At 40.7% G+C, this 10,074-nt stretch overlaps 1 protein-coding gene across 1 annotated transcript in view; it reads left to right on the top strand.

The window, feature by feature from the left end:
• Positions 1 to 2,387: 2,387 nt before the first annotated feature.
• The window catches only part of e(r) (enhancer of rudimentary), a 58,498-nt gene continuing 50,811 nt past the window's right edge, over positions 2,388 to 10,074 (top strand). Inside the window, exon 1 of the mRNA XM_068353675.1 lies at positions 2,388 to 2,544. Within this exon, the coding sequence (XP_068209776.1) occupies positions 2,542 to 2,544 (3 nt within the window). The 5' untranslated portion in view covers positions 2,388 to 2,541. The remainder of the gene's footprint in view (positions 2,545 to 10,074) is intronic.

Genomic DNA, 10,074 nt, shown 5'->3' with positions numbered 1-10,074 from the left:
GTACTTGTATATAACATGAAGGAGAAACAAGATAATATAGAGGGAATAAGAGTAGTAAGCAATATTAAATACCTAGGTATCAAGGTAGATGATAGAAGGAACATGTTCAAAACACAGAAAATTGAAATGATAGTTAAGGCGCAAAAGCTAGCTAATCTTACATATTCGATCATAGAAAAAAAGTTGTAATAAGATACTGATAGGGAAAACATACTGGAAAAGTGTAGAACTACCTTCTATATTATATGGAACAAATGTGATTAACTTAACGGAAACGGAAATAGAAAAGTTGCAGAGGATAGAGAATGGAGTATATAGAAGGATGTTAGGGGTGTAAAGAATACAACAATTGTAGCCTTGAGAGGGGATGTAGGAGCATCTGCTATGAAAACAAGGGTAATGGATGGAAAGCTGAGGTACCTTAATAGCATTTTTAAGGGAGAAAAGGACCTACTAACAGCAATAGTCAATGATATGGAAGAAAAAGAGAGGAAGTGGTGGATGCATGTGAAGAAGTATGCTGAAGAATGTGGGATGGCGATGAGAGAAGTCAAGAGATGTACGAAAGAGGACATAAAGAAGAGAACAAGAGAATGGGACACAAGCAAATTGAAGAGTGAAATGGAGTGTAAGGAGAGTCTAATTTTGTATAAAAACTGGAAAAGTGAAATCAAGGAGGAGGAAGTGTATGACAATACATTTTCGTCAATTTTATTATTCAGAGCAAGGACAAACACCTAGGGCTTGAATATAAAATCAGATACCAAGATGGAGATATAAACTGTGTATTCTGTGATGTTGAGGAGAATATTAACCACTTAATGTTATATTGTCCACATGATAGTGATATAAGAATAAAAGTAATTGGGCTCCAACAACCATACGAAGAAGATAGTGCACAAAAATTTGGAAAATTCCTTTTTTGTGAAGAAAATATTGAAAATAAGAAAAGAGTACTACAACAAATGTGGGTGAAAAGAGAAAAACTAGTGAAAATAAGGAACACATAAAACTAAAAAAACACAAGAGGCGCCGATGCAAAGGCGAAGCCTCACTGTGAACCTGAACCAGAGAGAGGGATCCAATGTCGTACTGTCTGGCCAGTCAAAGGACCCAATAGCTCTCTAACGGTAGTATCTCAACGGGGGCTGGTAACCTACTACATATTCTATTACTATTATCATTACTTGCTAAGCAACACTCCTCGATGGAAAAGTAAAATAACCTAGTAAAAAGGAAAAATAAAAAGATAGAATATTGTGCCTTAGTGGATCCTCAAATAAGAGAACTCTAGCCCAAGACAGTGGAAGACTAGAAGGGCACTCAGGAGAGCGCAGACCTCCGCCACGCCAGCTTATTTCTCAACCTTTTATTCAACATGTATTAATTGGCGTGTATTTTCATACACTCAAATATGACCCAAGTTTGAAGTTTCTGTGACAACGATGCCTAAATTTATGGCTGATTACGTAAATTGGACATTTAGCTTGACCGTGACCTTGACCTTCCAAAATTTAATTATTTCCAGCTTTTTACTAAACGGTTAATCCCTGCAAGTTTCATTACTCTACTATTAAAATTCTGGCCAGGAAGCTGTTCACAAGCACACACATATACTGTACACAAACCGGGGGTAAAAACATAACCTCCCTCCAACCTCATTGGCAGAGGTAATAATGGTACAGGAGCTATGGCGCAACCTATGTTTGATTTTGGAGTGTCCCTCTCCTACGAAGAGGTGCTTACAATAGCTAAATGGTCTTTTTTACTCTAACTCCTTGGGACATAGACATTGGACAATTAAAGTGCAGTTATTAACTCCTTGAGTGAAGAAGAATTTTTCTGTTATTTTAGTGTTGTCAGGCGTATGAGGACAGAGGATAATGTGTAATGAAAAGGACATACAACACGGTAGTCAAAGGATATTCCAATAATTATCTTGAGGTAGTATTTGAAAATAAGACATTATCGTAACCTGTGCTCTAAAGTAGAAAGTAAGAAAACTGTACGCTCCTAAAACTTGTCTTTTGGTATGCAATGGAAAGAAGTCTAATTACTCGATTGATTATATCCCATAAATTGACTTGATCGTTTGTATTAGACCAAATACAATTACTGTTTTTTGGTATTAGACGTAATCAACGAGTTGCGGAAATGCATCGTAATATAAAAACTCAATAAAAAAAAACGCATACAACAGTAGTCCCCTGCATATGATTTTGTTTAAAACTTAATTCAAGATTATAAACTAATTATTACGTCCCATTTTTTGAATTACTGAATTTTCTTGTATCAATAGTTAATTAGACTTCATCTAGATATATAATTACATGGACATATGAAAAGTTAAAGCAAGAAAAAAAAGAGCCGGGTAAAGGACATATACTCATAGTTGTTGGTTGGTTTCAATGCTATCATCTGTCAGGAGGGGAATGTTTGTCTGCTGTAAATCATCTGCTACCTCCACACTTAGTGTTTAGCTTGGCATCGCGAATTTTGTGGCCTGTGAATTGAAAAATTTAAACTTTATAACAGTATAGAATGGTAAGAATCTAATCTTGTTGCACAATGAACTCATTGCAAAGCTCTGCTTGTGAAATTGTATGCGCAAGGATCGTAATTAAGCGTAATTAGCTGAAGGAAAAAAAGTGTGATCTACTTGACTAACCACAAAGGTTTGTGTTTATTTATGTCGTTAGCGTTACTGTGAAGGCTGTACCGGCATATGTTAAAAGGGGGACACCTATATTTTACGGTTGATATGCCGATTTGAATGGAATGGGCCTTGGTCTGTCCAGACTTGGTGCCACCACATACCGGTAGCCTTTGGTGGTGGCGTTCCTCAAAGGGCAAGGTGTGACGGTCTGAACGATCCCCCGGTCTCAGAATTCTCCTTGACACTGTATAATGGTTCTTTTTCGCCATTAGCTCGCTTCGCTCGCATGAAAATAAAACATCAAGCTCGTATGTCCTGGCAAGCGGTAATGTTGAGCTGTGCACGCTAACATTACCAACGTTAAATATAATGGTTCTTGTTCCTCACCTACGATCACAGAAAAATAAAACATCATTATATTTAACGTTGGTAATGTTAGCGTGCGCAGCTCAACATTACCGCTTGCCAGTATATACGAGCTTGATGTTTTATTTTCATGCGAGCGAAGCGAGCTAATGGCGGTAAAGAACCATTATACAATGTCAAGCAGAATTCTGAGACAGGGGGATCGTTCAGACCGTCACACCGGTCCTCGTTTTAGGCTGTCTTGTGATACATGGTCTGGGGGTGTTTGTACGATAGCAGCCACCTGTATATATTATGGCTGACTAAGGATACGGCAGTGTAAAGGGGGTCGCAGGGGGGCGTAAGCCCCTCCGTTAGGCAAGTAGGTAAGGACGCGGCTTGTAGGTTAGGTTAGAAGGGGAAAGTTTAGGTTAGTTGTCCATTTTTAATCCACACGGGAGGAACTGGCCACTGATAAATAAAGGCTCCCATGGTCTGTCTGTTGTGATCATCACTTTGGTAATATTACGATAGAATCCCACCCCGCACTTGGTTTTGTTATCGACGGGCGGTAAAAGGTTTTCTACTATATGAGGTGTTTCCTATAGAAAAATGTCCTTCAGATATGACACTTATTTTCACTTAATAATCTAAGAAACATTGATCGATGGGGTTAGTATGCACAACTCAGCTTGTACCGCTTGCCACTACATAGGAGCTGGATGTTTGTGTTTTTCCGCCTTCGAAGCGAGCGCACGTCGGAGCAAAAGCAGCTTTATTCCAGTAAAAAACCCTGTATTCTTTGAAAACAACACTTACTTTCACAACAAATAAATAGTTAATAAGATATACCCTAATATAATCCTACAGCCCACCCAGAGGGAGCCAGGCATTTTGGGTGGGGAAAATTTACTGGCGAATCAATAGATAATGGTTAAACTAACCTTTTCTTTGGTAAATATATAGAAAAACACGGGACAACATTTTTAGGAGGAAAAAAAATTTATACCATAGTAATTAATGTGCTTTCAACAAATTTGACCTTTAAATCCACAGCAAATAAATGTAAATAAAAGAGTGAAATGAACATTTCAGGGGAAGATGATGCCCATATTTTGTGCAATTTTTCGTTGAATTATTACGTGTCTCATAGAGAAAAACTTGCGTTATCTTTGAAAATTACCTTTATTTCCCTCGCTAATAAATAGTTAAGATATACCCTAACATATCCTATGGTAATGGGGGCCACCCAGTGGAAACTAAGGATTTTGGGTGGGGAAAACTTACTGTTGAATCAATAGATAATAGTAAAACTAACCTTTTCTTCTCTATACATTATTCTCTGGGACGCGTAATAAATCCACCAAAAATTGCACAAGATATGGGTATCCTCTTCCCCTGGAATGTTTATTTCACTTTTGTTTACATTCCTGAAATCGAACGTTTCTGCTTCCGATTGTGTTTGTGCATTTTTTCTTGCATGATTACGAGTTTATACTTCTGCACATGAACAATCTTCCTTGTTACTCCATGACGAGTTTATACTTCCTGCGCACATACGTCATTGACAAAGTTTACCATATTTGGCAATTATGTATTCTTAAGTGCGAGGTAGCTGCGCAGTTCTGTAACACGCCCAATTTTCTTACCATAAGTTTTCAGTTCCTTTGTAGATGTTACGTGTCCGATGTCAGTTATGGGGTCCAAGGTAGCAAAGAGTAATGGCTTCTCTTTTGGTTATTTCAATGCTATAGCCAAGTTTCATGGTGATTATCAAGGAACGCTTGGTCTAGTCGATAAATTTGTAAAAGTTCATAGTGTTATCCCGTAAAGATTAAAGTGTCTTAAGTGCGATTCACACATGGCGTTAGGGAAGACCAACACATTTTTTATTGTAACGTTCCAACCTTCCACATCTCAACCATAATGTAAGGAATTATTTGTGATTTACTGTATCGTAATGTAACGATTTATTTATTTAATTTTGTTTGTGACCTGGGAACTACTAGCTTAGGTTAGGGGGGTTTGTTCGGTTCTGTGACCTTTTACAATCTCAAAAAGTGTTGAATAATCAGGCTTGTGACCTGGGAACTACTAGGTTAGGTTAGTTGGGTTTGTTACGTTCATGCCCTTTTACAAATTTCAAAAATTGTTAAATAGTCAGGTTTGTGACCTGGGAATTACTAGGTTAGGTTAGATGGATTTGTTAGGTTCTGTACCCTTTTTACAAATTCAAAAATTGTTGAATAATCAGGTTTGTGACCGGGGAATTACTAGGTTAGGTTAGGTGGGTTTGTTAGGTTCTGTGCCCTTTTACAAATCTTAAAAATTGTTAAATAATCAGGTTTATAACCTGGGAACTACTATGTTAGGTTAGTTGGCTTTGTTAGCTTCCTTGCCCATTTACAAATCTCAAAAGTGGAATAATCATGTTTTATCCTGTTTTTACATACCCAAAAGCCCAGGTTCCCACCTGTGTCTGTTGAGAACAGTGGTTCTATAACGGTAGAGTGGCTTATTTGCAGTGGAAATAAAGGTCAAATTTGTTGAAAGCACATCATTTTCTGTAGTAAAAGTTTTTTCTCTTAAACACATTGTCCTGTGTTTTTCTGTAAATTTACCAAATTTATCCCTGTTCATAGGTAGTCTAACAGGTTTTTTGTTTATTTGCTGTTGAAATGAAGGTTAAATTCAGTGAAAGGACATTATTTACTACAGGAAAAACTATATTTTCTGTTCAAAATGTTGTTCTGTCTGTAACTATAATTTTACCCAGCACTTTTTGTTGTAATTTATATTTTTGTCGGGAACAAATGTGGAAAGAACAGTTATCAAGACATTATTGGCTCAAATATTTAATAGGAGATAAAAAAGTTAGTCAACTTCGGTAATTATAGATTTTTTTTAAGTTGTTAATTTATCTTCTCAGTGACAGAGAGTAGTTCCTGCTACTTAGTACAGTATGTTCGTTCCTATTCTATTAAACTCCATCCATTTGCTTACTGTGATAGTTTTTGTCTAGATGCGCAATAACTCCACCCACTGATCTCGGTGCTCCATCCATTTGCTTACTGTGATAGTTTTTGCCTAGATGCGCATAAACTCCACCCACTGATCTCGGTGCTCCATGGGAAACGCTATAGTTTCTCTTAATGTATTTCTATTGGCCATTAGATTTTGGTTGGATTTTCACTTGATGATGTGTTTAGCCTTGACCTTACTGTTTGTATGTGGAGAAAAAAGGGCTTTTCCCTGATCAAGCAAAACGGGGGAGAATTTTTTCTTTTTCCCTCACGCACTCGTCGTAATTCTCTGTTACAATTTCTTACCTAACATTATCCCACCTGTAGTTCCCCAAATTACTGTTCGGTGGTGGTAATAGGAAAACGATACTTTTGCAGAAGGTAGTAACATCAGAACACAAGAAAACTAACGGAAAAATAGTTTTTTCATGCAAAAATAGCTGGGCGGGACTCTTATCGTAAAATTACCACCACATCACTTTTTGTAGAGCAAATCAAATCGGCAGAGTTCAAATGTTTGTGATATACGGTGCTATGGCTCTTCAGCGAGTACTCTCTCATTATACCACAGTTCGTTTTATTTTACGGTAGTACAATATCGGTAAAACTGTTATAACCAACATAATAGAATATATTAACTAAAACTAGTTTGAACCCTATAACCCATACTAGGTTGGTAATAATAACTTATATACCTATTTTTGTAAGAGATTCCCTTTTACTCCTATGGTTTTATAGTTGTTTTCACCTCCCATGACACGAAGTTCCCGAGTTCTTTATTGTTAGTACTGGTAGCCCTTTAAATCTCTAATGAAACGTTTTTACTGTCATGTGACTTTCGCTTGGTAACTCCATTTTACTATATTAGCTCCTCCTGCTACAATGTCTTATGCTTGAAACAGTTCTTTGTTACTCATTCAAGCATTGTGTTATTTTATTATTGATATAAAACCAAACAAGGGCCATTTCCCTGAAGGAGGAAATACGAAGTGTTACTGGTGTGTTAATAAAAATTTTGAAGTTTTGCTGATATTAATTCAGTGGAAATATGTCTGTAGTGTGTAGGTGGTTGGGTTATCAAATTTTTGTCTGCCACAATACTTGGCTAACGCACGTAGTGCAATAGGTAGCGTTAGCCAGAACAGAGGAGGTGAATAATTAGCATTAGTTCATTAACAAACACACAAACATAGATACATTTATTAATATGAAAGACTTCTGACATGGATAAGAAGGATTCTCGATTTCTATGGAGCATCAGCCCTGGTAACCCAACAATCTACACACGTACCCAGTTGGGAAGAAAATATAGGGTTGTGACCTATTGTTAGGATAAACTAAGGATATGGCAGTCTAAGTGCAGGGAGTCATAGGGGATGTAGGCCCGTATAAAGGTAGGATACAGCTCATAGGTTAGGCGAGGTGGTGCCCTTGTGTTTGCTTCCCTTTTAAAATGTTTTTCATTCATAACTTCTAGAATTTAAATAAGAATACAGTATATTGCAATTTGAAAAACTCCGATTTCAAACAAGTACAGTATTTCTATTTTAAGTACCTTTAAATACACCGGGAACAGTAATTATTTTTATCATTAGGAATACTGTACTACAGTAAATCTTTACCGGTTAATCCAACCCTTAAAACTTGAAAATTAAATTTTTCTGTCAATTAGCGTCGTCATGAAATACGTTCAAAACTTTTACACATTATACTAAACACACCACTAATACTTCATATTCTCTTCAAAAGGGAAATGTTTCAGTTTGTCATCAGAGGAGGAGCTAGAAAAGATTGGGGATGAAGCTAGTATTAAAAAGGGCGCAGCTAGCATAATGTCTGTGGAGGTGGGAATGTGCCAAGAAAAAGTCACATGCCCGTATTAAATGTCTGTGATGGAGATTGATAATGTCTACTATAAAAAAGGAAATCAACACCACCTGTTGGAAATTTTAAGAACTGTTCTAGAGAGGTTCCCGTTCAAGGGAAGAAGATAAAAAAAAAATATCAGTATACTGTATAAGGTTAGAGTAAAAAGGGAGTTTGTTCCGTCACTAAATACAAACCAACGCTATTTAAAGGGCAGGTTTTTATATTCAAGAGAAATACAAATTGCTTCCAAATTTCTGTAACTGGGGTATTACTTTCGGCGAAGCTGAAAGGACGAGCTATTAGAATTTAGTGAGGGTTAAGTACCCATTCCGCTAATTAGCGGGGGGATAGGGGGAGTAGCTAGCTACCACTCTCACTCACACACCTGTGACTGTGCTTCACTTTGCTTTTGGCTCGGATGAAGAAAGATTGTTGCCGCTCTTCCTCCTCACCTTTGTTTTGGACTGCCATTAATCTCTATTTGTTCCAACACCTAGTACTTACCTCGAACTTCTTTCTTAGGAGTATCTGGGATCGCCTCCCAACCGACCAGAATTTTGTGTAATTTATCCTATCTCCGTTTTCTATGTGGGGGAACCTCTGGCGGAGGAATACGTGCCATGAGGCGACCCGGGGTCAGAGAGCGTGTTCGCTCAGGTCTCGACCTCCAGTAAGTTTTCTGGTTGCGTCGTGATTACAGTACATCTCGCTGCGCTCTCTTTACCCAGTGCGACCCTTTGTGTCTCTCGCGGTACCCACGTTGTCTCCTCGTGTTCAAACCTTACCTTATCTTACCTTTCCCTCCGTGTTCCTGTGTCGTTTGGTGCTTTATTGGTTCGTTATGAAGCATCCTCGCCGTTGCTCTGGGCCTATGGCTGGTAAATCTTGTGGGGCCTTTGTTTCCAAGCCGGAAGTCGACTCCCACTCTTTGTGTTCGTCGTGTAGGGGCAGTGTGTGTTCCCTGCAGCCACGTGTCCGGAGTGCGAGTCCTGGAACAAAATACAGTGGGTGCGCTACGGCACTAAGAAGAAGAAGGCTACCAAGAGATTGCCGAAGAAGTCCAGCATTGCCTCGCCTCTTGCTTCGCCCGATGCCTCTTCGGAGAGGGCTTCTCTGCCGCCTTCCCCTACCCAGAGTAGGGGACGAGGTAAGTCCGTTGCAGGGAAGCGGCCCATTGCTCTTCCCCAGGAGTCTGTGATGTCTGTTGGTGGGGATTTTGTGTCGGTTCAGGCAAGTGGGGGTCCTGAGAGAGGGACAGGAGTGTGTTTGGGAGACGAGTTCCTGGTACCAGCAGGGCCCGTATCTACCGACGATCCTATGAGGGGAAAGCCCGTTACGGCCTCTTCCCCCGCATCTTGGGTCTGCGTTTCAGGTATGTCAGCGGCCGGGGGAGATGCCGAGATGGAAGATTCACCGAGTTCGGACCCCCTCGCGTGGGCGCCGCCGAGGACGCCCTTCAGGTCGCCCATGAGACTGGAGGAGGAGTTCGACACCTGGTTTGTCCGCAAGAAGGTGCCTCGCTCTCCCCCGGCGCCGTCGGCAACGCTCCCCCCCGTCTTTCTTCAACCTTCTTCGCCAGCGGACCGGCGCGAAGATCCACCAGCAACTTGGGATGCTTCGGACGATTCAGCAGGTTCGTGTTCCTACCAGTCATCGGTCTCCTCTTTCACCTCGGAGGACGAAGGTCCGAGGGACTCGAGGAGGAGACGGGAGAGGTCCCGCAGGAAGAGGTCCCGTTCCCGATCATGCCACGCCAGGAGACGTTCCAGATCCCTCAGGAGAAAGCACAAGAGGAGCCGTTCGTCAAAAGGCGAATGGGTGCGAGTCACCATCCCCCGTAGACACCTCTTAGGAGCTTCAGCAGCCCCGAGTACCTCTGGCTGGCTCCCTAGAGCTCCTTCGCCACCCTCGCGGTACGGCTCCTCCAGCAGACCCAATCATCGATGGAAGTCGTCGCACCAGGTCTCGGTTGACAGGCATAAGCCCGCGAAGGTTCCGACTTCATCCGCCCAGCGGAGAGAGTCGCCCCTTCGTACTGGCAGCTTTTTGTTCCGGCCTCCGGTTCTTCGACGGCCCGCCCTGAACGAAAGAACCAACCAGCTAACACGGGGAAGCCCGCAGCTCCATGGATCTCCGCAGGAGGGAGTAGACCTATGATGGCTACTCCCGTCCCAGCGGAGC

The sequence above is a fragment of the Palaemon carinicauda genome, chromosome 30, assembly GCF_036898095.1.
Source record: "Palaemon carinicauda isolate YSFRI2023 chromosome 30, ASM3689809v2, whole genome shotgun sequence".
Classification (NCBI taxonomy): domain Eukaryota; kingdom Metazoa; phylum Arthropoda; class Malacostraca; order Decapoda; family Palaemonidae; genus Palaemon; species Palaemon carinicauda.
Note: the sequence above shows the minus strand (reverse complement) of the source record. Positions and strands in the feature narration are given on the sequence as shown.